The sequence below is a fragment of the Epargyreus clarus genome, unplaced genomic scaffold (genome assembly GCF_041222505.1).
Source record: "Epargyreus clarus isolate Ecla_fem2 unplaced genomic scaffold, WU_Ecla_fem_2.2 ptg000002l, whole genome shotgun sequence".
Taxonomy (NCBI): domain Eukaryota; kingdom Metazoa; phylum Arthropoda; class Insecta; order Lepidoptera; family Hesperiidae; genus Epargyreus; species Epargyreus clarus.
The window spans coordinates 598,047-625,468 of record NW_027332210.1 but is presented as its reverse complement, the minus strand read 5'-3'; the positions used below and the strand labels follow the sequence as shown (position 1 = coordinate 625,468).

General features: G+C 33.1%; 2 protein-coding genes across 3 annotated transcripts in view; both read left to right on the top strand.

The window, feature by feature from the left end:
• LOC140745335 (protein Skeletor, isoforms B/C) overlaps positions 1-17,368 on the top strand; it is a 62,842-nt gene extending 45,474 nt beyond the window's left edge. For both annotated transcript variants that reach the window (XM_073077125.1, XM_073077131.1), the window contains exons 6-15: positions 2,466-2,666; positions 5,606-5,698; positions 7,085-7,215; positions 7,646-7,758; positions 8,204-8,412; positions 9,633-9,774; positions 10,309-10,432; positions 10,937-11,067; positions 11,512-11,675; positions 12,346-17,368. In XM_073077125.1, the coding sequence (XP_072933226.1) occupies positions 2,466-2,666; positions 5,606-5,698; positions 7,085-7,215; positions 7,646-7,758; positions 8,204-8,412; positions 9,633-9,774; positions 10,309-10,432; positions 10,937-11,067; positions 11,512-11,675; positions 12,346-12,519 (1,482 nt within the window). In that variant the 3' untranslated portion in view covers positions 12,520-17,368. The remainder of the gene's footprint in view (positions 1-2,465; positions 2,667-5,605; positions 5,699-7,084; positions 7,216-7,645; positions 7,759-8,203; positions 8,413-9,632; positions 9,775-10,308; positions 10,433-10,936; positions 11,068-11,511; positions 11,676-12,345) is intronic.
• Positions 17,369-17,770: 402 nt separating this feature from the next.
• On the top strand, positions 17,771-26,331 carry S (EGF receptor activation regulator Star). The gene is made up of 6 exons (XM_073077111.1): positions 17,771-18,046; positions 18,944-19,214; positions 20,761-20,951; positions 21,630-21,812; positions 24,846-25,019; positions 25,764-26,331. Exons 1-6 carry the CDS (start codon positions 18,035-18,037, stop codon positions 25,887-25,889), a joined length of 957 nt encoding a protein of 318 aa, XP_072933212.1. The 5' UTR covers positions 17,771-18,034; the 3' UTR covers positions 25,890-26,331.
• Positions 26,332-27,422: the final 1,091 nt, after the last annotated feature.

Genomic DNA, 27,422 nt, shown 5'->3' with positions numbered 1-27,422 from the left:
AAACATTTGCTGTGGTGGGATTTTTTTTTTTGTTTTTTTTTTTATATAATTTTAAGAACATTTCCGTCATACGTGATTTCTGTGTAGCTTTAACCATTAAGGTTACACACGCGATGGAAGCTAAAAAAATGGAGTAACTTCTCCCGTTTTCCCAACATTTCCCTTCAGTGCTCTGCTCCTCTTGATTGTAGCGTGATAAAAAGTATACTATAACCAGCTCAGGAGTATGACAAATAATTGTACCAAGTTGCGTTAAAATTCGTCGAGTAGTTTTTGTTTCTATAACGGTTATACAGACAGACAGACAGACAGTAAAAGATTTTACTGATTGCATTTTTGGCATCAGTATCGATCCCTTATCACCCCTGATAGTTATTTTGGAAATATATTTCATGTGCAGAATTGACCTCTACAGATTTATTATAAGTATAGAAGATAGATAGAATAGATGTGAAAGGTGAAGGAAAGGTTACTAATTTTTTTTTAATGTGGTTTACTCAAATATCTTTAATTCAAATTAATAAATTGCAATATGTATATTGCTTGCATATTGTTGGCTCTAAGACAAGTTCTGTTAGTGGGGTTTCCTCAAAACATAATTCGTGAGGCAAAAAAAAAAACTGATATTATGTCATTAACTGCTGTTTCAACAAGTAAATTTAATAGTTTTCTTTTTAAACATGTATCTAAGAATTAATTCTTATTGTGTCATCAAGAATATTGTCATTATAATTAACATGTCTATTTCTCTTGGTGTTGAATTTAATGACTTTAACCTTATGTATATTCATTGTCAGAATATTTGTTTTAAATCTTCATTGGTAATTAAATATTTGCCATAATCATTACCCTTCTACAATTCAATTGATGGTATTGTGAACTTTTTGTTTTTATACATATTTCAAACATCCAATAACCATTTTACCATAACCGTTGAGGACTAGAAATTTGTTATAAGGAAATAATAAATACTAATTTAAATATATTTTTTATCTTTTAGAACTATGGGAATAGTGTAATTATTGTTTTTTTTAATAACGCTGTATAGTCGCTTTATTTAATTCGATTGTAAAGATATTTTATTGCTTTCGATTCTCTGTTAATCACTTTAATGACAATGCCGTCATAGCCCGAGATATTTGTTATTTCTCAAATATTAATAATTAATTTAATACCTCGTAAATGAATAAGAACAAATAATATTGGTTACATAAAGAATACATTGTTTGATGATAGATTTAAATAGTTTAAGCTATACTTTTGAAATAATGTCATTGTTATAGTATTGGATGTCACATTCTGTTGTTATTGTACGTTACATGTTGTTTGTATATGTTAAGTTTTTAGGAATAACCCGTGTAGGTCGTGATTCCGTTGTAATAACGGATTAAAATGGTATTCAATTTTTAATGTTAATTAATCGATTACTTTGATATTTTCGAAATATTTTTTTTTCTCATCATAATTGTAGTATGAATTAAGGAAGTTTAAGTTAATTAATTACATGCATTATTTTGTATCTATGCAGCACCTTTAAACGGTAGTCTGTTAATTATGATGGATAATGTACTAATTATTGTTTTTTTTGTGTTTGTTGTTACTGTTGTTGGTTTAATGTTATAAACTTATAATTTTGAATACTATCCTTGCTTCATTAATGTGAATGTCATGATTTGTAGGGGATGAAATACTGTGTTGTAACGAAGTTGTAATTTATTTGTAATTATAATGTGTTTGAAATTTTTATTGTGTGATGTAAATTTATATAATGAGGATTGTTGTGTGTGCCGGGAGGCGACACACTGTCGGATGGCCGAATGTCATGATTTTCGAATTTAATAGTTATTTTATTGTAGTCTTAACAGCAATGATTGAAAAATTAATATTAAAATAGGTAGTTTGATATTAAAATAAACTTGTATTGTGGGTAGTATGCACCTAATATCCCTATAAAAGTCTGTGATAACGTCGGCTCGAGTAGTCAGTTTGGGAGTCGTACGCTAACCATCAAGGTGATAAGTTGTTTAGTGGTAACTATGCTAGTTGGCTGATAAGTGTTAAAAATGGAATAAAAGTATTTAATGTGCTGCGAATTGGAGTTTTTCTGATATAACTGTCGCCTTTTTTAAAAATACGGAGTAGCAGACGAGCATGCAGTCCACCTCATTGTAAATGGCTACTGCCGCCCATGGACATCTATAATCGACTCCAGATAGGATTAGATATTCGTACCGGAGCTCGGCCACAAATGCGCTGCTACGCCTGAGGACTAAGCTGGAACGCCTCGGAAAAGTATGTCTCCCTCACTACACTGCCTTGAACATCGGTTATTATCCCTATATAGGGAGAGTCCTACTTTAGTTGCTCATAGGCGCATTGCGTTACTATCTCTGCGGAATAAGTTAGTTACATTAAAAAATATTTTCCACACCATGTTTCACAAATGTACGTTCTTTAAATTCTAGGTACCCAACGAGATGGGTTCCCTGAACCCGCTCCGAGGCTACCAGGGCGAGGACATCGAGATCCAGTTACCAGGCAAGCTGACCGCCTACGACGTGGACTGGCTCGCCGTGTGGTGCGTGGAGTACAGGCACAACTTCGGGCACGTGTTCATTCCGAAAGACCTGGATGTGCCCCCGGCGTTAGGACAGACGAAGATTACTGTGAGTCTGTTTTGCGTTTGGAAAGGTTTTTCGGGCACGTGTTCATTCCCAAAGACCTGGATGTGCCCCCGGCGTTAGGACACACTAAGATAAATGTGAGTGGGTTTTGCGTTTGGAAAGGTTTTTCGGGCACGTGTTTATTCCCGAAGACCTGGATGTGCCCCCGGCGTTAGGACAGACTAAGATTAGTGTGAGTGGGTTTTGCGTTTGGAAAGGTTTTTCGGGCACGTGTTCATTCCCAAAAGACCTGGATGTGACCCGGCGTTAGGACAGACTAAGATTACTGTGAGTGCATTTGGAACGGTTGTTTGAGAGGATTGGGTTTTTGGTAAGTTTGGAGTGTTTTTTTTGGTTTTAAGTTTAATGATGGATTTGAGGTTTGAGGTTTGAATGTATTGTATTGGAAGATAATGAAACTGGTTGTGTGTGTGGGTTATAAATTTTAATTGAAGTAGCAAAAGAGCGGACCGTCCACCAGAAGGTAAAAGGTTACTAATTTAACAACTCACATTGTGAATGAAACTTTATCGAATTGCATTTTTCCTATACACTGCTTAAAGATACGATTGTAGATCATTTTCAAATTCAAATCAATAATTCGGATAGATATCCCACGTCTGGGAATGAATGTTGATCTAAGAGTAGAGGAAAGATCTTAGTTAAGTGTCGAAGGAATAGTTATAATGCATGAGCTCTTTATAGAATATACTTATTACGTCACATAATATACTTGCAATAAATCATCAAATAAATCATTAATAATATAACAAAATTGCTTTAACTTTACAGCCGCTCTCAAGGACTAACTTTAACTACCTTTTCAGCGCTTCATGGATACTAATTTTCATTCGCTTTTCAGGGAAAACGGAAATCGACAAAGCCTGCCAAAAATAGTAATAAGTTTCAAAAACTAATTCTACCCCCTCGTTACGAATTACCGTCTAGCTTTAATTTTGATTGGTTTTAAAGGTTTTAGACCTACACACTACGGTGGAGAGTAATGTTTTTAGAGCGTATTATTTATTGACATGTCCTACAGGTCAAACGGCTTGATACGAATAGATTTTAATATATGGTGTGTCATTGATTTCGTCTAAATTGTGGGAGTGACATAGGCCATATTGGGCTATATTTTTAATTCGGGTTTTTTGTTTTTATAAATCTCTAGTAATAAATGAAACTTATTTTAAAAGTCTATGTACTTTGGCCTTCTCTTTATTACGGTTCCATACACCGTATAATTAAACAAATATTGCTATACCTTACAAGGTCCTATGTTGAAATTGTAATTAAAATAATTGTGCAAAATGTTTTCGAAGAGGCTACGAAACATTATATGAATATATTTTCGAAGGTTTCGATTTTATTATGAGCTTCGTTTCATATCTTGGAGATCCAGGTTCAAATCCCAGATATACAAAGGATTTTGCGAAGTGGCTTTCATTAAAAAGAAAAATAGCTTTGTAAAGTAAGACATGCATATTTTAATTCTACTAATATTAAGTGGATTCAGAAAAAGTGGGATAGCAATAAATTAATATCATTAATTTTTTTTTTGTTTGTATAAAGTACCAAGCGAGTAATAGGTACTTTATATTAATTACGATCTAGCCTTATTTAAGACTAATGAGTAATTCTACGCTAACTTAAACTGCTAAATAATCATATAATGAAGGTGGCGTCCTCTGACACTGCACTTCTTTGTTTTAACACATAAGGGAGTAGACACATTGTTCTTGTGTTCTATAATGTTCACTTATCACTATTTAACTAACACTACACTGTATCATGTCACAAGCTCATAGGGTTTAGTCCAATATAATTAATGATTAACAATATTTTATTCATCATTAATTACATTTTAGCGAAACAAAATTTAGGCATGACGGTACTTATCTAACAATTCTGCTGGGCATGACTGAAATTCAAACTTCTATTTTATTATCGTTAAATGTTGACTTTACTACTGTTACTAATAAATGTTGAAACTTAACATTTCTAATTATTTGCCTAATTCTCTTTGATCTGCTTTCCTTGGAACGGCTTGCTTGTTTACAGCCAGCTTGGTGGTATAATCCGGTAAGTAATTCTTTGCTAATAACAACAAAACATTTTACATATAATAATTATAACTGTTTAAGTAGGTGCCGTATTCAGGTAAAATAATGTGACCAAAAATACTCTATTGTTACTTCACAATAAAATTTTATTTGAAAAATAACTCGGTGTTTAAAGAACATATTTATTTTAATTAAGTTAAATAATGAAAAATAAAATTCGCGAAACGTCTCATACAAGGTACACTATTATCATTAAGGCATGCTTACGAACTATAAGTTCAACTTAATATGTTCTCTCAATTTTAAGTGCTAAATGGTCGTTATGTTTAAACCATAGATTAGTAAAGATTACTCACTTCTAACAAGAAAATGTACCCAGTTTTGAGAATTTACATAGTTGCATAAAAAAGTTTTGCCACGTCTCCGTGCTAAAATGTCCCTAAAATATCTGAAATAATTATTTATTTATTATGTAAATTACGCAGTATTAGTTATTTATTCATAAATTTTCTTTAAAAATGTTTTCATTTGTCAAGAATTCAAATAAAGAACTTACTAATAAGCCGTTTGTGGCTTCATTCAATTTCAAGGCGGCGAAGTATCTTTACTAATCTACGGTTTAAACACATTCTTCACTGATCGATATTATATATTACAATGACTTGTTATACTTCTCGATATATTGGTTAACGGCCCTAGTAGATTAGAAACTTTGACTTCAGGCTGGAACGCTAAGTTTCACATTTGTCATTTAATTAAAATATTTGTAAAAAATTAACAAAAGACTTTTATGTATTCGTAAGTATTCATAGAGATTATCATAAAGTTTCAACCCTAAAATTTATTAAATTATCTTAACAAAAATTGCAATAATTTCAGACAAGCTCAACTACTTCCCAAGCTCCTTATAGCTCTTCCAATAACTGCAAGGAAATATTGGATAAGCGACTCCAAGTACGATGGGAAATACAGGTAAATACATACATACATAAGTATAACTTCTTTTATCCATAAAACACACTTTCTTTCTCACGGCTGGACAGTGGACACTGCTCTCTACAATAGAGTAGGCCTGAAGTACGTTGTACATAATATTCAGGTAACAAACGAGCACGTAATGCATCTAATGGCATTTAGCTATTGCCTATCCATATCTGTAATCAACCTCGGATAGGATTACATCTCCTAAACTTACAGGTACACAGATGCGTTGCTATCCCTGAGGTCTAAGTTGGAACGCGTAGGGTATGGTCCTTTAAGCCAGAACACATCATCAACAACCCATTACTGTCCCACTGCTGGGCACGGGTCTTCGTTCATAATGAGAAGGATTAGGCCATAGTCCACCGCGCTGGCCAAGTGCGTATTGGTAGACTTCACATACCTTTAAGATTTGTTATATAAATCTTTCAGGTATGCAGGTTTCCTCATGATGTTTCCCTTCACCGTTTAGCAAGTCATAATTAATAGCCAGAACACAGCACCGCTTAAAACTGCAGAAATAGATGTGGTGGTGGTGCCGTCATAATTGAACTACCAAATGAAGGTTGAATCAAAATCCATATTACGCTGTATTTAAAGTCAAATTGGTCTGACAAGCACGAGGTTCTGGATTCGATACCCGTTCAGAAAACGGTCAAATTAATGATTTTAGTTTTCTGCTCCAAGTGTATGTTCGTACACTTTTTAAGTGTTCCGTGGCAGTTACTTCTTTTTTAAATTTATGTCAGATTTTTATTGAAATCATAATTATTAGTTTACAGCATCACAGGTAAGTATTTTCAAAATTAAAGCAAGTTAACCACAGACCTGTATTTGTTTTGTACCCAAATCTGTGAAGTTAATAAGTTCAAAAATGCTTTTCTTGTACTCCAATTAATCCACTTACTATTATTTATTTCTAGCAAATTACATGTACATTTTTTGTGTTATATTTATATTCAGCCACTATTTTCATTTTTCAAGCTATTTGTAGCGAGAGATAAGCAAAGGTAAAATATAGAGACAATTTGGTTTTATCTAAAATTACTAAGTAATACGTTTTTCCCAACCATGCAATGAAAACTGGTATAAGAAATCATAGAGCTAAACTAAAGCTTGAAAGCGTATACAAACTCAAGTCAAACGCGCTATCCACATGTTTGAATTTGTATTTGCTGAGGTTTGGCGAGCGTACGTATTTATCGACGTGTGGTCAACTTTCTGGGTTCGATTCCCGGCCAAAATGTTAAATGATAACCTAATATCTATTCTTTAAATAGGTGTTGAAAAATACTCAATCTTTTTCGTTTTCATAACAGCCCCGAAATACATTTATTACAAGCAATGGAATGTTAATTTAAGCTTATTATTTTCTAGGGAGACCATGTCCAGATCACTCTGGCAGCTCGACTGCGCAAAGAACAGTATATGGCCTTCGGGATATCTGGCGCTGAAGGCAGACCTGCTATGCTGGGAGCTGACGTTGTCGTCGCTTATTGGGATAACAGGTTAGTTGTATATATTCTACTGTTGGGCATCTTCCCACAGAGGAAGGGTAGAAGCATACTTTGTCACATTGTTCTAATGCAGTTAATTTCTGAAGGAACTCTTCGGGATATCAGGATATCAAGTTAACTTGATGAATATGATACGTACTCAAATTTACAGATCAATGCGTAGAAATTCTGGTTCTATTCTCGATGGTACAGACATATCCATTTTGGATTTAGCCTTTTGCGTACGTATGTGTAAATATGACTCGGCTTGGCGGAGACACTGCCGTGCCTCCAGATACTTTTTTATTACAAGTTATTCATTTTTAATTGTAATAAAATAAAAATTGAATTTTAGTAGTCATTTTATATCAAAACCAATTTTGACTTCTGTAACCGACCGAAAGTTATATCGTAATGTAATTTAATGTAATTTCATTTTCAGACTGAATCATGGGGTTGTATCAGATTACACTATTACCCACTTGGCCCAGTGCGATGGTGAACGAGGGGTGTGCCCGGACCAACGGCTTGGGGGAAGCAATGATGCTGTGTTAGGTATGTTTATCTTTATTATCATCATTGAGCACATCATTATCATTATCATTCACCATTTACTGTGTTACAACTAGATAAAGCTTTAAGCTAACTAGTTGTATTTGTCAAGACTGAAAGATGGTCTGTAGACGAAAAGTCTCATGTAAGAATATCACCTTCGAAAAATTTGAAGACTGGCTTCTTTATGAAATATTTTTCGTTTATCAATGAAGTAAGAGATCTTTAAATTTTAAGACGAAAGACTTCGATAAATAAAATCTTTTTCTCTGATTCAAATTCTGGATGATAGCTTTAATTGCTATTAAAATGTAGGAAGGTATCTAACCACACTCACCAAATCAAAATAACAATGAGACATCGTTGGCATAAAAGAAAAATTGTAAAATTCTGTTAACTATTACGTACATTGTGAATACTAAGCCTTTCACTTTCCTTCTATTACCAGTTTCCAGCCAACAGAAAGACGGAGTAACAACGATCACGTACAAGAGACCACTTGCTGCTAAAGAACCTAAGAAGGATAAGGAGATATTGACGTCTAGGTCTCAGTCTGTTATCGCAGCTTTCGGCCCGCTGAACTCCAGATATGAAGCTAACGCTCATTCCTTCATGGACACTACCAGATCTGACGTCCAACTTGACTTTGGTGCTCAGGTAACGCGTAGCTCGAAGTTTACTTTTTTGGTAAATTTTTTTTTCAGAATTTCAGATATATAAATAAAGTCAGAATTTCAGATATATAAATAAAGTTGTAGCACGTGTCCTTTAGGGTTCGTACACAAAACTGCGATGCGACGTCGCATCGCAAAAATCTGCGAGCTCCCTCGACGCATCGCAAGAACTTGCGAATTGATTTGCATCGCACAGTGGTTGTTGTTGTTGGTCACCCTGAGAGACGCTACGCCGCACGATATCGCATCGCAGCAATTCGCATCGCAATTTTCTGCGTTGCGAATTCGCATCGCGTCGCATCGCAGTTTTGTGTTCGAGCCCTTAATTTGTGCTATTATTCTATAGTCTGATTCATAATTAGGTGTCCAAAATGTAAACAAACAAATGTCACTGTCAAAATTAATAAGAAACAAAAACTTTACAATTATTCACAATTTAACAAACGCGCTATGTAAACTATAATACATTCAACAAATGTTTTGGGTTCCGATTATGTTACCATTATCACAGTGTAATTTTTTACCATAAACTTTGTTTTTTTTATTATTATTACAGTATGGAACGAAATTGAGGTAATATAAATATTAGAAAATGTGAATTGATCTTAATTTATTTAGATTATTATTTTATTATTGTTTTACTAATTTAATATTGTCAAAAATTAGAAACTACCATTTGACACGTATTTTCTTTATAGGTCAACACCTTTCGTTTACATTTTGGACACCTAATTATGAATCAAACTATATCTGTTATGTTCATAGATATGTTACTCGTATAATATTTTAACGTTGCAGTAAATACCAACACAAGAATACCGAAATATGTAAAATACGAGTATCTGTTGGTCTAATTAAATTTTTATTATGCTTTGTGTAAGTTAAGTATAGTTAGAAGTATCTCTTTTAACTCTCGCTCGCATCAATCTACTGGTATATCAATTTATCAATTAATACCTATTTTATTTTTGTAATTAATAAATACTAGAAAAGTTTCTTACTTTTACTTACTTTTGAATACAGATTCCCTTTTATACTTGAACTTGGAGACTTTTTGACTATTAATTAGTTGGTTTAGTTGGAAAGAGATGATCAATCAATTATGATGGACTACATGTCTGACTCAATATCAAGAATGTATATAATTAAAAAAAGTATATTTAAGACATTAAAGATATCATTCAACCATAATTACATCTACAGATGGACAACACATGCGTGGGCCTAGCGGAACTAGAAGCGGATGGTACAGCGCCATGGGCTCCGCGCGTCATCGCCGGTACCAACACCATGACGGCCAGGATAGGCCCGGCTGGTGGACGGCGAGGGTATACTCCTATCACTGGTGAGGGTACTAGGGCTTCAGATTATGTTTAAACTATTCGCTGAATAATTCCACGAAATAATGTTGTGAATGCTTCGTCGACCAAATTATCACCAGATAGTATATTGGATGACTTTATAAGGTACGCTCATTGAAGACAAGAAGCCCTCAGAATTATGGAAAGGCTTATAATATTTTTAAAGGTTATTAACGTTAAAAATAAATTTGATGTATCGTTCAGATTTATAGGTCTTTCGCGATTATGTCTGCCTTTAGCATAATAATAATTTTTATTTTTTGATTATTAGTATTCATTTAAAAATATGTACCTATTACTTTGTAAAAGAATATTATGATACCTAAATTTAGAATTCCAATTTTGATTCTCATAACGTTTATTTTTATTTTCAAGCAGACAATGATATAAGTAATGGATTCCTGCCATACGGTAACTAACTTCATGACTCTTGTATTTTGCAGTACATGCATGTAATCTGTCTATGTGTTACGAGTTTTTTAACGTTTGGGAATGTAAAGATGTCTTTGTTTTTAAAGGTCACCCGTCATGGGGCATCGCATGGTACATCAACGATCAGCTGATTCCAGAAATCTATGTGGAGAGAGGACAAACGTACACCTTCCTAGTAGAAGGTGGAGATGATCGTACTAATCCAGCGAAGTAAGAAATTATTTTTTATATCGAGGTCTCTTTACTCGTATCAGTTGGAACATCTTAACTTTATTATTTTTTGGACAATCCTTTTAGTATATTTGTCACTATTTAGTTTACAACTCGTTGTAATGTAGGAAGGCTCGTGTTGTATTCAGAGGCGTCTTGATCGAATGATGTGTTTATTATTACTGTCTAATACTAAGCTTAACCTAACTTATATAACTATGAGTGTTACACACACTACATCGTTTTAATTCCTAATCCTGAGTGTGGGTTCTTACCAACCATCATTTTTACCCAATAATTATAGTTTGGATTTTAATTACTCCAAGAGTATTCATGAGTACTTACTCCAATGTGTATTGATGAAGGGAAGAATGGATTTATTGCGAATCTGTAGGTACAGGATATTTTCAATCTGCCCGTAAAGTCTTCGACAAAATTTAACAATTACCGAAAGGATAATGTGATGATATTATATTTAGAAATTAATTTCCGTACTTTTTCCAGGTTCCATCCGTTCTACATAAGCGATTCCTCCGAAGGCGGTTTCGGACAAAAGAAAGAAGAAGATCAGAGAAAGCAGCGTGTGTTTGCTGGAGTCGCGTACGACAACGAGGGATACCCCTATCCGACTGCTGGTATGTTTCGATTTTTTTTAGTCCAAAAATAGGACGACTTAAGGACCAAAATCTAAAATGATTTATTTGATGACTTATTTACCTTTCATGACCTTTTAGGGGCCGACAAATAAGAAGGACCACACAAAAATATGGCAAACTGGCAAAAAAATTTTTGCTTATGCTTTTGCTTACTTATTTTTGCTTCTATTTTCATAGAAAATATCTTTGTTATGAATGTAAATACTGGTATCAGTGATATATTTAGTCAACAACAGCAACAGAATGAGAAGGATTAGGCCATAGTCCACCGCGCTGGCTCCGTGCGTATTGGTGGACTTCACATACCTTTGAGATTATTTTTATAAATCTCTCAGGTGTGCAGGTTTCCTTACGATGTTTTCGTTCACCGTTTTAGCAAGTGATAATTTGTACCTTATCTAATCCAACTAATTTTGTCTCCAGTGGGCCGCTACTGCGAGTGGACCCACAAGACCACAGATCAGTCGGCCAGCTCAGAAACCTTCGAAGACTACATGAAAACGCTGCAACTGGAGTGCAACGTGGGCGAGCCCGCGGTACTCAACTGGACCGTGGCGCATGAGACACCAGACCTGGTGTACTATCAGGTGTGCAAGAACTTTTCTTCATCCGTAACGTCTTTCAAAAAGTGCGAATAAATACTCATGTTTCTTTTTAGCCGATCTAATTGTAAGGAGATCAAAGTATAAGGAACACCAGATTCAAATTTCACTTAGGGCAACGCAAACCCACTCTACGCCACTGCCTTAGAACCTCCCCTCTTAACAAAACCATCACTAGCTCCATGATGAGAGGAATTTAAGCTATAATCCATACCATTTTGGCCAATTACGGATTAGTAAACTTTAACTTCACACAACTTAAATGAAATATGCACTCCTTCACTACATAGTTTAATAGTATTTTATTAAATTATGCTATGATACGGTTACTATTAAAATAAATTTCAATACTTGTTGTAATTTATACTTACGTATCTGTCTTATACGTTTACTTGTGTGATGGCCGCTGTTCCAGGCTTGTTTCTTGTGGCTTGTGGAATATTATAAAAAATAATGCCAAATATGCAACTACTTATGTATGTTTTTCTTTTTAAAAACGTTTATAAGTTTTCTTACTTTGAAAACCCTAAAACGTGTAAGACTGTCAAACTCAATTGATCATTGTCTTTAAACTTTAAAAGCAAATTATTAAAGCTTAAGTTTGAAATCGTTGCTAAAAGTCACAAAGCCAATAATGAAAACCTTATATTTTCAGTGCTACACACACAATAACTTAGGATGGAAGATCCACGTGGTAGACCCTGGCACGCCAGTCCCCATTCCAGGAGACCAGGGCGCTATCACCAACTCGGCAAAGTCAATAATTTTCCCGCCATTAACACCTTTAGCGCCACTTGTCATTTTGACAGCACTCAACATGGCAAGATAAGTTCGGATACACATAGCGAGCTCTGAGGTAAGTTTGAAGCAAAAGGAAAACCAGGACAATAATTAAATATGTACAGGAGTTTTCGAATGTGAAACATTTTACATATGTACTTCAATGTAATACCAGATATTGTAACGAAATATTGTACAGTTACGCAATATACCCAGAAAAATTGTATACAAAATAACTATACATACAAAAGGTTTTAATTAAGTATAATAATTATAGTTTAATCGACAATAACAAATATATACAGACAATAAAATGTGGCAAAAATGTATATCTATATTTACACTTTTGGATTTTATATTATCATTATACAAATTTAAACTTAATCTAATTTTACGATGATATTTTGAAATTATATACGTGTGGTACTTCAAAATGGCTATAAAGCGTAACAAAACGTACTTGATTTGATGATTAGTCATGCTCGTAAGTTAATAACGATGATACTTTCCTTCTGAGCTTTCAAGTACGTTAATAAAATATGAATTATGAAGTACATACTTCAAAAATAACGGTAAAATTAAGTGAAACTTACAAAAAATGTCCTCGAAGGGCGAAAGTACCTAACAGGTGTTGCAAGTGACAATAAGCTATTTGCCACGTTGTTTCTTTGTTGTTATTATATTAAAATAATACATAAAATATATAATGCAAGATCGTGGCTCAAACTGAGGGCTCAAATGTTTAATAATAATGTTCGGATTTTGATCTGAATGAGAATAATATTTACCTTTATAATGTACTTATTCAAAAGGATAAAAAACTTATTAATGCGAAAGTAGCGACAATAAATATTACTAAAATAATTGTGATGAAATTGGAATTTCCAACGAAAATATTTTTCAATAGTAAGGTATCTATACTTTTTGTAGTTAATATTCAAAGGTAGACAATAAATAAACTGTCTTTATAATGTTGCCACACTCATAGTCTAAAATATACAAGTTATATATTTATAGTATTATATTTAAAAACCATATACATTGATATAATTGTAATATTTTTTAAACTTTCGGATTTGTTGGAATTTATATAGAAAAAATGCAATAGCGATACAATATTTATGAAATTAAATTAAAAATAATGTCGCCTATTGAAATGTATTTGACAATAAAATATGTATATGTTGTATTTGTAGGCGTTTGGAAATATTTTAACAGATATTTTTGAGTAAGAATCGCTACATGTTAGTATTCAAATGAAAACAAATATAGAAGAGTTTATTTCAAACAACTAAAAAACTTTATGCAATATACATGCGAACAATAATTCTAAAAATCTTGGAGATGACATGCAATTTTAGATACTTGATAAATACTAAAAATCTTCAATTCTCAAAAACAGTCGATGGAATCATACTTTGGATGGAACATGAATGAATTGAACAATAATGGAACATCAGAGCTCGCTTAAATTTTGTACAGGAATTGTATTGGGTAAATTATGTCAATGAATATTATCAATTTCATATCACAAGAAGCGTATATGCGACTTTGACTATACAAATTACTTTGTACTCAAGTCTGTAGATTCTACTTAGGAATTACAATTATTATCTATAAGTCTAAAAATACTTTAATATAAATCTATACATAAATAGTGAAATATTTAAAGTTGAAATGGCGCTTAAATTGATGCCACGACGGAAAAATAGACAATAATGGTTGGCATATTTAAATTAAATTTAATCTTTAGATTTGAAATTACTTCTTTGAAAATATGTGACATTTTGTAAGGGTTATGAAGTTTAATGTAAATATATTAACTTTTAAATATTTATGCTATTATACACGTACAAAATTCTCAATAATAGTTGTGTGAATTAAATGTCAATTTATATCAAATTTTAATAAATAAGTTTAATCTTTCAATAATAACCAAGTTTGCTAATTTGCCTACTTGCTCGTTCTTGCCATGTGCTTGACAATAATGACTCATAGTTAAATATTTTTTGTATATTATATAAGAATATTAATACATCAATGTGTACATTATTGTATTCTTCGCCTAACTCCATAATGGAGAAGCGCACATATAATCGTACATAAGGTGAATGAAAAAGATTGTCTTCTAGATCGTCGATAGTCTATTTTCACCTATTTTCTTGTTGAAATAAAAATACTTCATTAATGAAAAGAGTAAAATGCAACTATTTGATTTACGTGTTACGTATTCAACTTATTTAATTGGTAGTAGAATTCTATCATTATAAATTCTTCGCGAAGTGTGAACTTTCATTATGAACAATACTTATTTACATAACAGTATTTTGGATTTAAAAAATATTTTATACTGTATAAAAACTAATGTTTTATTGTAGTTGCTCATGATTACTTTTTATTTTTATGACATTGTTAAAAAGAATATTAATATTAATAAGCTTAACATTTATAATAATGCTTAGATAATTTAATGAATGATGGACATAGTAATGTTGGACAATAAATAATACTATTAATATAAACTTTTTGGTACCTTTACATTTTGGTGAAATAATTGTTAGACGTAAGGTCAGCAGAAATAAGCTATGACAATAAATATGTCTATTGAAAATTATTTCAATTAAAACTATATTATATTTATATTTTATAAGGACATTGTATATAACATGAAGTCTACGATTTAATATTCGTAATATGCTTGAAATATTGACAATTGTACTGTATGTAAAGTTGATTATTCCTAATATTGATCTATGCTTATATGTCATAAGTTACATAAGCTACAATATTTCCTGTTTATACCATCATTTTCTATAATATAATCATACTCTTGACAATAATTTTTCAAGTAACATTGTAATTGAAATTAAAAATATATATTTCGAAACGCTTTGTATATTGAAATTTAAAATTCTGTTTTAAGAGAAGCTCAATATACTTTCACTCAGTGTTACGAGTATATGGATATTATGTATAATATCCGTGAAATTCGTAATAACATTCTCTAAGAAATATTCAATGAAATGTTCATTGAATATTAAAAATAATTTTCACCTTAGAGGAATTCCTCCAAACCTTTTTTCGATCTCTACTCCAACATATTATTTGACGTATTCAGTGAAAACATTACTGTTCAGATTGAACTTAGTTTTTATTTGAAGTCCTGCACCATCCATATTATAATCATTATAAAAATATCTTATATATTGTTATATCTACATTTAAAGTCATCCTGTTAGTGATGTGTAATGTTATAAGCATAGAAATAATTCTTATATGTATTGTAATATTGTGCAACGCACACACATTTAGCGCACAGTACCTAAGAAGAAGTAATTTAATCGTATTTCGAAATCAATTAAATTATCACAAATTGTTCTCTCGAGCAAATAATACTGTTTATTGCAATGTAATGCCTTAAAGATTTAATCGCTTTTTATCGAAAATATCGTATTGGATGTTAATGTTTGACAATAAATATAATCTTACCATTATGCATGTTTGAAAATTTATATTATAATAATATACAATACATAATGTAATATTTAGGACATTGATTTCTGGAAAATTTAACTGATAATATCGTAATGATAGGATTTTAAAACTTAGCGTGTAATTTGAAATCATTTAACACTTTGTAGTTGTAGATGTTATTGCACAAAGTTTTGTTAATTTTAAGATTTTTATTCGTAGTTATATATTATGAAATTTTAGAAAATTAATAACTGTTACATTGTGCAATTATTATGTCGAAGATATGTATGTTTATTTGATTTTTTTATATTTTGATTAATAAAATACATAAAGTTCGTATGATAATTATTTTATGATATGCAATAATAATATAGTATTAAAAACCTGTCTAACAGTATAACTACAGTACGAATCAAAACCAGCAATAGATAGTAAATAGTAGGTACCTAATATGTTCTCGTCTTCCTACACGAAATATATACAAAAAAAAGTTTCAATTTTATTTAGTAGGTAATATAACTCAAAATACTTGCGAAAAAGATCTTAATTATGTTCACGAAAAAATCTTATGTATTATATTTTAAAGTAGCATAAATAATATAAACAAGTGATAATATGTTAATACGAAACTAGACATTTTTATTTCACGTTTTATTTTAAGATTTTGTGATATAGACATCTAAATTTAATTGCGGATTACTTATTAAACTATGTTTAATATTGTTAAAAGACAGTGTCATTCACACTAAGTGTATCATTAATCTTAAAAAATAACACAAAGCTAAAAAAGTGGTACAGCAGTTTAATTTTTGTAATAGGGTATCTAAAATATATTATATTTAATACATGAGTTATACTTTTTAATTTATTATTTATTTTGTAACCTTGTTAATTTTGTTAGTGTTCTTCAATATTATTTTATTAGAATGGACTTTCGATGCTTGATATTTTGTAAAATTAATGATTAGTAGTTTTCTGCAAATAATTGTTTTGTTTATTAATTTACTTATATCATTTCAGTTTACATAGCTTTTTCTAATGTCTACAATCTTTATCTTATTATAATTTTAATCACCGAATGACTGACTAAGTTGTGGTGGAACGAAATTTTAAATAGTGATACGTATAGAAAAAAATGTGCCTGATACCTCAAACGCATTTGTCAATTTCAATGTAAATAATTTATCCGAAACCCAACCCTTACCCATTTTAGTGTAGATTTAAAAACATTGCACAAATATTGATCTCCTACCTTATTGTATGTATTCGAAGTATATGACATCGCTTTTTACAATACCTGCATTGTATATACTTACGTCTTTTTTATGTAATTCGATTTTGTAAAAATACATTACAGTTTTCGTCATTAAATTGCTGTTACTTTTATGTAATAACTTTGACAATAAAGACCTTTCCTAAAGTAATATGTTTTTTTTTAAATTATAAAACCTTTATGTGACCACCCTACATTGTATGTTTTTTTTATTCAACGATAAACAACTAAACCAATAGAAAGTTAAAATATAAATACAAATAAACTTATGAACTCTACAAATGGCATTTACTTACAAATTGATCTTTTCGAAAATGGCCTGCGACAGGGAATCGGATATTTTTTTATTATTTGTAGTTTGATTAAAGTTTACATAGCTTGGATAGCCTATAGTCAAAGAAATATTTAGTAACTTTTATATTATAATATTACGATGAGACTATCAAATGGGATTTTATTCATAAAAACTGAATGTTATATTATGGTTTTTCCCTAATAATGGTTAAATTTTCGAGACGATATCTGGTAACACAGACACTGAGTCATGCTCGCTCGCTCTTGACGCTCAATCTGTCGATGTCGAAGTAATGATAGTTCTTCCCTGTATTGTTTTGTTAAACTTTTAGCGTAATTAAAAACTTTTAACTATACTGGTAATTTTATACTGTCGCATTATCCTAAGGGCGAAATAATTGAGTGAAAAAAAATAATATCAATTACAAATGAAAGTATAAACAAAAAATAAACAGTGTTTACAAAGGAATTTAATTTTAGTGTTTCAGTGTTTAATTTGTTTTGTAAATTGAAATTAAACAATATGATTGAAAATGTAAGTATTTAAAGCTTTTACTAATTTTGGCAGTAAGGTAACCGACCTTCTCAGTTCGTGGAAAGAAGATTGCGTGGGCCATAAAAGTGTTAGAAAAAAAAACTTGCCTAACACCTGTCTTGTTGTTATCGTGGGGTTTCATTTTGGCTTATTTTCGAGAAATTGTTAGTGTTTATTCGTATCTTATAAAATATGGTATGGCATTATTTAATTCTTTAAATAATTGCGTAATTCTAAAGTATTGTTTGTGTTTTAGGTTAAATATTTTCATTGTGTATTCAATTTTTTGAATAATGTGTTGTTTTTTTGAAAGGAAGGTTCCTAATTTGGTACACTTATTAAATTTTTCGGTTATTTAAGCACTTCATTGTACAATTATTTTTATATCACTTTGTGTTATTGTCACAGACCTGTATTGTTCTGTGGTATATAAAATAACTAAAATGGTTTTAGGGTAAATGCATGGTATATGTATGTAATCAAAAGGCAAACTATATTTGGGAAGTTAGTGAAGTAATAATTTACGATAAAATTGATGAAAAATAAACTTTTAACTTTAACAAGATCAAAGACATTGTACAATTTGGGTGCTCCTTCATCACAGATTGCAATCTATCTAAAGCTAAAGTTCAAGTCTAAGTTAAAAAAATGCCATAGAAACATACTGTTTGAGTGCTACAATGATACATAATGAAATGGGGCCTTAAACTAATAGACAAATTAGTAACTTATAATAACAAAATGAATAAACATTGTAGTTTTACTTTTTTCACAATGCCAAAGCTACATTACAAGTAAGGCTGAACAAAACTGTCTCTCTAGTAGTCATATGTTTGACAACACATGATTCAGTCTTTATCCATGTTTCTCCACTATACAAACTTGGTTTTTCCACAGAAAATCCAAGAAAATCCACTACCGGATACATCAGAGGCAGACAAATCAAAGGATGTGCCACCAAAACCCTCAACCCCCACACCGGACAAACCAATGACTGCCCCAGTACCCATACCGGTCCCAGTGGTCACTCCCTCACCGAGGTTCACGATACCGTCGCTCACGAAAACCCCACCGAACGAGCTTTACCGGAGGCTGCTACCAGCTGTATTGTTTCTGCTCACTTTCGTTACCGTTATGACCATGCTGTTGATATATATGGATACTGTTGGTAAGTCAATATATTAGTAGTGGTATTTTATAAGATTTGAATAGATAATGACCTTGAAGTGCAATGGATGCTAAGTAATTACTGCCATGCTTTGTCATTTATAATCAACAATAGGAATAAAGCCCTACCTGACAATCTGTATCTGAAGTCATCCACAGCTGTGTTGCCATCTCAGAGAACTTCGAAATCCCCATGAAAATGTTTATCTTACCACACTCCTTCATGCCAGAACACAGCGCTTAAAACTGCTATTACATAGCAGAAACTGGTGTAAGATTTTGCCTTAAGATTAGAACAGTGGAAAATATTACTAATTGTTTGCAATATTCAGACTAATAAAATTGTCATGTCAATTTTTTACGCATTTCTAACCAACTTCAAAAAGGAGGTGATTATCAATTAGGCCGGTATCTTTTTTTTTTTTTTTATGTATGTACACCAATTACTCCGCCGTTAGTGAACCGATTTTAATAATTCTTTTTTTATTGTGTAGGGACGAGCTGTAAGTTGGTCCCATTTAAATATGGTTAGGATACATCGATTGGTTCTGGAGAAAAAGAGGGGAACTCCTCCACCCATGTAAATATAACAGCCATAACTTCGCCGTTTATGAACCTATTTTAATGCCTTTAATTTCGTGTGTGGACAATTGCTACAAGTTGGTCCCATTTAAATATGATGAGGATCAGAGTGGGTTCTGGAGACAAAATATGTTAACTCCTCAACCGATGGGTATAATTGAGTTTTGTTTGAAGATATTTGGTGTAGGTTCTAATGAAATTGCAAAACCAGTTTATCTTTGACTATTTAAGGGTCTGATAATGTGGCTCGGAGACAAAATATGTAACTCATCAACTAATGGGAATAATTGAGTTGTGTTTGAAGATATTTGGTGTAGGTCCTAATGAAATTGCGAAGCCAGTTCATGATTGACTATTTAAGGGTCTGATAATGTGACTCGGAGACAAAACAGGGCGCGGCAGCGCCCTGCGAGCGGGCGGTTCCAATCAATGTAAATTCAGACCTTACCTTAATTCATGATCACGTTTATACAATTTTATATTGTATTAATATAAATGTTATTATGTCATCACTAAAAAGGGTGAAAAAAAATTTTTAACAAAAAATACAACCGACTTCTATGTCACTACAAAGTAAAAAATAATTCAAATAAATGTTGGTTTAGTACATATTTCTGAAGTCGGCGCTCATATTAGACACGCTGTTTACATCGTTATCCAACGAAATATATTGAGCGCCGACTTCAGAAATATGAACTAAACCAACATTTATTTGAATTATTTTTTACTTTGTAGTGACATAGAAGTCGGTCATATTTTTTGTAAAAAAGTTTTGTGCTGAAAATTTGTCATATCTGGATTTTATTACATGTACTTATTACATTATAATAATTATTTTATTACATTCAATGCAGACTTAAGCATCTTGAATACAAAAGAAAACTAATTTTTCTGATGTACACACATCTGAATTCATTATTCATATATTTCTAATACACAAACATCTTCATTCCTTATTGTTTTAGCATTAGGCGCCCAACAGTTCAGACTGAACATGTCCCGGGACTACGAGTTGGCGCGCATTCCACAAGACTCTCCACCACTCGTGGCGTACGTGAGGCAGCTCCACCTGGCGCCGCGGGCTCCTAAGGGCCCCCCACCAGTCCCGGTGTACACTGAGCGGGTTGGCGTGCTTGATAGCTTGTTTGGAGAGTTGGTAAGCTGTTTCTAATGACAATGACACTTATTCACTCATGTCACAATAAGATTTGGTGTTTTGTTGAGTGTAGTTTTTCTAATGACAATGGCAGTTTTCTTTACCCATGTCGCAATACCGAATTGGTATTGAGTCCACAAAAATACAGACTGACAAGAACACTAACAGCTAGATCAGAAGAAAGCTTAGACTTACAATTTTAAAGTGGTTCATTGCCACTGATGGACTCATAGACCCATATGATGTTGCTTACAAAACTTACAAATTGTTTAATAACCAGCACCATATAGTACAGGGGTTATACTTGAAATTGATCAGAGATGTGTTGCTATTCCTGAGATTAGGTCATCTGATATGTAAGTAAGCTAGCGTCCACTCTATTGGATTACAAAAGTGTAAGACTTCTGCTAGAGAGAAGATCTCAATCTGTCAGACTCATAAGATTAAGACTGTCTTGTGGGTTGTGAAATATACTTTTTTTATTGGTTATATCGACTATGGATTTGCCTGTGCTTTGGTCACCATACCATTCTGTCATGAAACATACACAATTAACAAATATGCAAACACAAAGGTATAAAACTGTGAATAAGCAAATAATGTAAAGAAAACTGTTATGGGGGCATATTCTATCCGGTATGGGGAATAAATGTCCAATATTATACACTTCTCCCACAGTACAATGGCACCTTTGTGGAGTTCCTGCCAAAGGGTGGTAGGGACCCCACCATGGCGTACTTGGAGACGGTGCGCGGCTGGCAGGGCGTGGCCGTGAGGGCTGCCCCGAGGGACTTCCTGGCTTTGAGGGGTGCGGCCAGTGCACTGCATGCTTGTTTGAGCCCTACTGATCATCCTCGGGAGGTAAGATTTCATGTAGTATCTGTATATATACAGGGTGAATTTTTAAAACGGGCCTTCAGGGCCAAATCCGAAACTATAAGGATTAGCGAAAAATGCTAAAAGGAGTTACGAGGCCGATTTTGATAAAAACTAAAACTGCATCATTACTTTTTTAAAATAACTTTTTCCCTAGCCGGGAATCGAACGAGTTCATTTTGAAAAAAAATGCAAACTCTATATTATTCCACTATCTGATAGTGTTGCTTATAAGGATCAAAATCTGGAAAGTAATGATAAATGACAAACTAAAGGAAAAGCCTCAATTTTAAGAAAATAAATATTTTTTCATATTAATTTGGCAGTTAAGTTCCCGCCATTCATCAATTTAAACATTTCGTGTATTAACATTTTTTTTTGGCTTAATGTTTCTAATCATTCGAAATGGATGTTTTGTTTCCCAATAATTTATATTTTTATGTCCGACTTAGCTAAGGTTATTTTTTAGGACCATTAAAATAGATTTACTTGCTATGGGCGGAGTTTCGTTTAATACAGATGTAAAGTTGACAATTTGCGAGAATTACTTTTTAGAGTCAAATCCGAGTGATTACTAAAAAAAAGAGACATAGAAAATCATATTTAACGTTGAAACGAAGTTGTAAACAACAAACAATAAGAATTTACTATTTAATCAGTTATCTATTTTCATTATAAAATAAATCCTAAAAACGGCGGTAACTTATTTGCCAAACTATTACTTTCTCATACTAAGCCGTATGTCATAGTCATAACATCGAATCATTAGTTGATTAACCAACAAATTCTTCAATGGTATGACTTATGTCTGTTTCTAAAGTATTATACATAAATCATTTGTTATGTATAATCCTTAAGGATTAGTATGCCAATGTATGGAAAAATACGTATTTTCTTCAAAATTTTCCTTTTCCTTTAATTTGTCACATAACATTACTTCCCAGAATTTTATCCTTATAAGCGACACTATCAGATAGTGGAATAATATAGAGGTGTCATTTTTTTCAAAATGAACTCGTTCGATTCCCGGCTAAGGAAAAAAATATTTTAAAAAACTAATGATGCAGTTTTAGTTTTTATCAAAATCGGCCTCGTAACTCCTTTCAGCATTTTTCGCTAATCCTCATAGTTTCGGATTGGGCCCTGAAGGCCCGTTTTAAAAATTCACCCTGTATATTTCTTATGTGCATGTGTATGTCACTGAACTCCTCCTAAATGACTGGACTGATTTTGATGAAATTTGTTGTGTGTGTTCAAGGGGACTTGAGAATGGTTTAGATTCACAATTTAGTCCATGGCAAAAGGTTTTTTTAATTAATTTTATAATTCATAAGTAGTTGTTGATTTTGGAATGTTTCACATTGGATTCGACAGACTTCGCTACCATTGCAGTTTCAAATATTAAATAATAATCTATTTTAATTACCGATTTTCACCAAATTTTATATGCATATTCAGTAGGTCTGAGAATCGGCTACTATCTATTTTTCATACCCCTTAATGATAAGGGTTGTTCACCCTTAACATTTTTTTATCAATATGGCAACGCGACGTTTTCCGGGTCAGCTAGTGTCTTTATAATATGGCTATTTTGGTGAAAGCATAACTCAATATTGCTTTCATGTGATTTGAATATTAACCTGTAATGAACGAAAGTGGTCGTTCTATGTCGCGGCGTGATTTCGCTGCATAGCGCAGAGTATACGGGCTAGGAAGAATCCCTCCTTACTTGGGCAATCTCCTCAGTGGGTACACTGCCCACCGGTATTGTGAACTGCCGTGAGGCAGCGGTTAAGCATTTGGTTTTCCATGTGACTTGTGTTAGGCTGGGTGTGCATACTTTCAGTTCTCTAGATGATCGGAGGGCACCTGTTCTTCGAGTTCTCAAGGAAGTAGGCGACCGTGAGGGGGTCGAGCCTGGAGGGGTGCTAATTCTCTCAGATGGGCATGTGGCCAATTGTCCGCGCGTTCGTACATACGAGGCACTAACATAGCCACAAACCTTTCCACGGTCGAAACCTTGATAACCTTGTAACTTGGGTAATTCGATTTAGTGTATTTTAAGGAAATACGCTCCAGGCCTTCTCGATTAGTGGAAAGAGACAGATGTCACACTCAGGGAGAGATGTCACGTTGCAGCATCAATAGTAGCCTGTTCATGTTTCTATTCAGCTGTTTTATAACCGTGCAGTTTGTTTATTTATTTCGTCATAGTCGTAGAACAAAGACTTTGGACAAAAATGCGAAATTCACTTTTTATCATATTTGGATAACATATTGTCTAAATATTATTACTGTATTATGGAAAACAATCTATGTATTTTAGTTTACAAATTTATCAGTCGGTATAACGACGGATTTGAAATCCGCTTATGGTAAAATGACGTTTGTGAATGACTTGAAATGGGTGCCCTGTAAAGTTTGGTATTTGTTAAATCCGACTTTTTTTTATAATATAGGAGTAGCAGACAAGCATGCAGTCCACCTGATGGTAAGTGGCTACTGCCGCCCATGGATATCTGTAATCAACCCCAGATAGGATTAGATATTCCTACCTAAGGTCGGCCACAGATGCGCCGCTACCCCTGAGGACTAAGCTGGAACGCCTCGGAAAAGTCTTCCTTACTACACCCTTTAAACCGGAACACAGCAGCGCCTAACACTACTGTTATTACACACTACTACTACTGTTCTACGACTGTGTTTGTGTGTGTGTGTGTTAACACTACTGTTCTACGACTATGACGATTTTGTCTATTTGCAATTGTACTGTGGCGACCTCCCGCTACTCGTCAAGAGATGGCACCACGAGTATTCTGAATCACGCTATCGAAGTTTTCTAAATATCTGGCATATATACAAGCTCCGAAATGAGACAGTCGGAGCACGGCCGCTCCCCGGGCATGATCACCTAGCCCGGCGGGAAATCTCCCTTTGCCAAAGTACTGTGTGTTCCAATTTGCCTGAATAAATTTTTCTTTCTTCTTTTTTTTCTTTCATTGTGACTGTTCGTTCCAGGTGACGTACCAGGAAGCGGAGGGTGCCGCCCTGTTCAGTTCTCGCGTGTTGTGTCTCCCGCTGTACACGGTGCTGCTAGCCGGGCGCGCGACGCAGGCGCACTACGCCGCGCTGGCCGGAGCCGCCGTGCCCGCCGCGCTCGCACACCTGCCCTACCACCGTGTGCGATTGCAGGTACTGGCGTTATATAGGAGTAGCAGACCATGCAGTCCCCCTGATAGTGAGCTACTGCCGCCCATTGACATCTGTAATCAGCCCCAGATACAATTCCTACCTGAGGTCCTGCGACAGATGCGACGCTACCCCTGAAGACTAAGCTGGAACGCCTCTTCCAACCAGAACACAGTAGCGGTTACCACTGCTGTTATGAGACAGAAATAGGTGTGGCGGTCGTCGTACCACAAATACTTCTATCACCTTCAAACTGTGTACAGCACACGGCGCTGCTAGCGGCCGCGCTCCATACGTCACGACACGACACATGATGCGGCATACGACCTGCGACACAATCATTAGGGAACGCATGGCCTTATATCTTATAGGATACAGCACGATGTCGTATCATATGAGATATTGTCCGCGGCAAACTTCTAGTCCGCTCTTAAGTTGTTGCACGCAGGTGTAGTCAGATAGCCAATGCGGTTGAACACAACTACAAGCATATACTCCGTAGCAACAATAAGGGCACACTAACGCAGGCTAGGTGCCAGGGGATCCCGCGTTGTCTTCGTCCCGCAAATCTACAATTTGCTGTTGCGACGCGATTCATTTCTATATTCAGAACGGACTAGCAGTTTGGCGCGGACTCTACGACACAACACACGTGAACGTGAACTTCCTAACAGAGTCCTCTACGCGCCAAATCAATATCATGATAACCATTGCACCACAAAAATGAAATTATTATTTTACTTACAGGTAATCGAATTCCGTTCATCGGACCCCGAAGCCAGGAACCAAACGACACAATTCCTGCAATCGAAGAACTACACCATCGCAGCAACCTTCGATGATGGTATCATGTATAAACTCCTAGACGTTTGATTAGAACTCAAGTTAGTATTTATAATTTGTTTCCACAAAGATTTGAACCTAAAATAGCGCATTTTGTATATTCCTCATTTATGGACAATGAATGAAAAATGAGAAATGTCTATTTTGGATTTAAATCTTTATTGAAATAATTTATATATTACAATTAAAAAATAATAACGTAATAAGTAATAAATCAAAACTATTCACTTGCGATTTACACCAATAAATAAGAAACTAAAACTATTCACGAATAATTTACACTAGTAGTGCTAGGCTATTCAAAAAATATTCAACATTATTCAATAAATGTTGAATTTACATTTATTGCATGATGTTGCTGGATAATAAGGTTTCATAAAAAAAGGAAATTTAACTAAATGAATGTTAAAGTATTATGTTGTAAATGTTAAATAAATTAATAATAAAATTTCTCATTTTTTTCACAGAAAATCTATTCACGATTACTTCATTGTTATGAAGGATTTTTTTTTTTTAATTAAATTCATTTGCAGTATTTAAAGATCTAATTATTAATTATAAAAAAAACTTGGATTATTATCAAAATAATGATTGAATTAATGAATCTCGAACATCGAAATTGTAATTTAAATTATATTTTACACGTTTCTTCATAGTAATAATAATGATAATTTAATATTTCAATAAAAAAAAAATAAAAAAATATTAAACAATAATAAACAAGGCATAATACATAATTACATAAATAAAATTAGTGTCAGTCTGTGATTTCAGAATAATGTTTGTAAGACATTTTGTAAAACATTTTTTTTATTATTGTTTCTGTCTATACATAATGTAAAGGGCTGAACTAATTTTGATGTTACATTCAAACAAAAGTAGGAGACTTCACAGGAGTAAAATATGTTACTTTTTACTCTGAAACCTTCTACTTCAAAATAATTTACAACAATGACAATCTAAAATACAACAATAACTTTTGAAAAATAATCTTAAAATGCAAAATCATAGTGAGTAATATAATATTAGATTTAATAGTTTAATATTAATCAAAGTGCCGCTTATATCAACTTCTATGTGCCTTAAACCATTTTGATAATTATAAAACACATGCTTATATATTTATTATATATCTCACCATCATATAAATTACATAACATTGAATATTAAATATAACATGATGTTACATCGTCCTGAGAGCATTTAACTAACTTACTTAGGAACACTTAATATTTTTATCGCAAGGCTTCAAAAATTTTTCGATCTGTCAAAAAGACTTTATTAAAGGAAAAACAGTAGTATCTTTTCTATTTTTGTTTCTCAATTGTTTTTTTACTATGGTATCTAATGGCAGGTGTAAGTGTTATTAAAAAATGGCAACTTGAAAATCCGTAAATCGACGTCGAATTGGCAATAACTCGTAACTCGAAAAACGCTACTTTACATAGGAAGAAACGCTACTTTACATAAGAAGAAACGCTACTTTAAAAAGACAGAACGTATTGCCACACATTAATATTTTGCTCAATTTTGAACTTAAGGACCTGGTGTCTTAAGGACGAC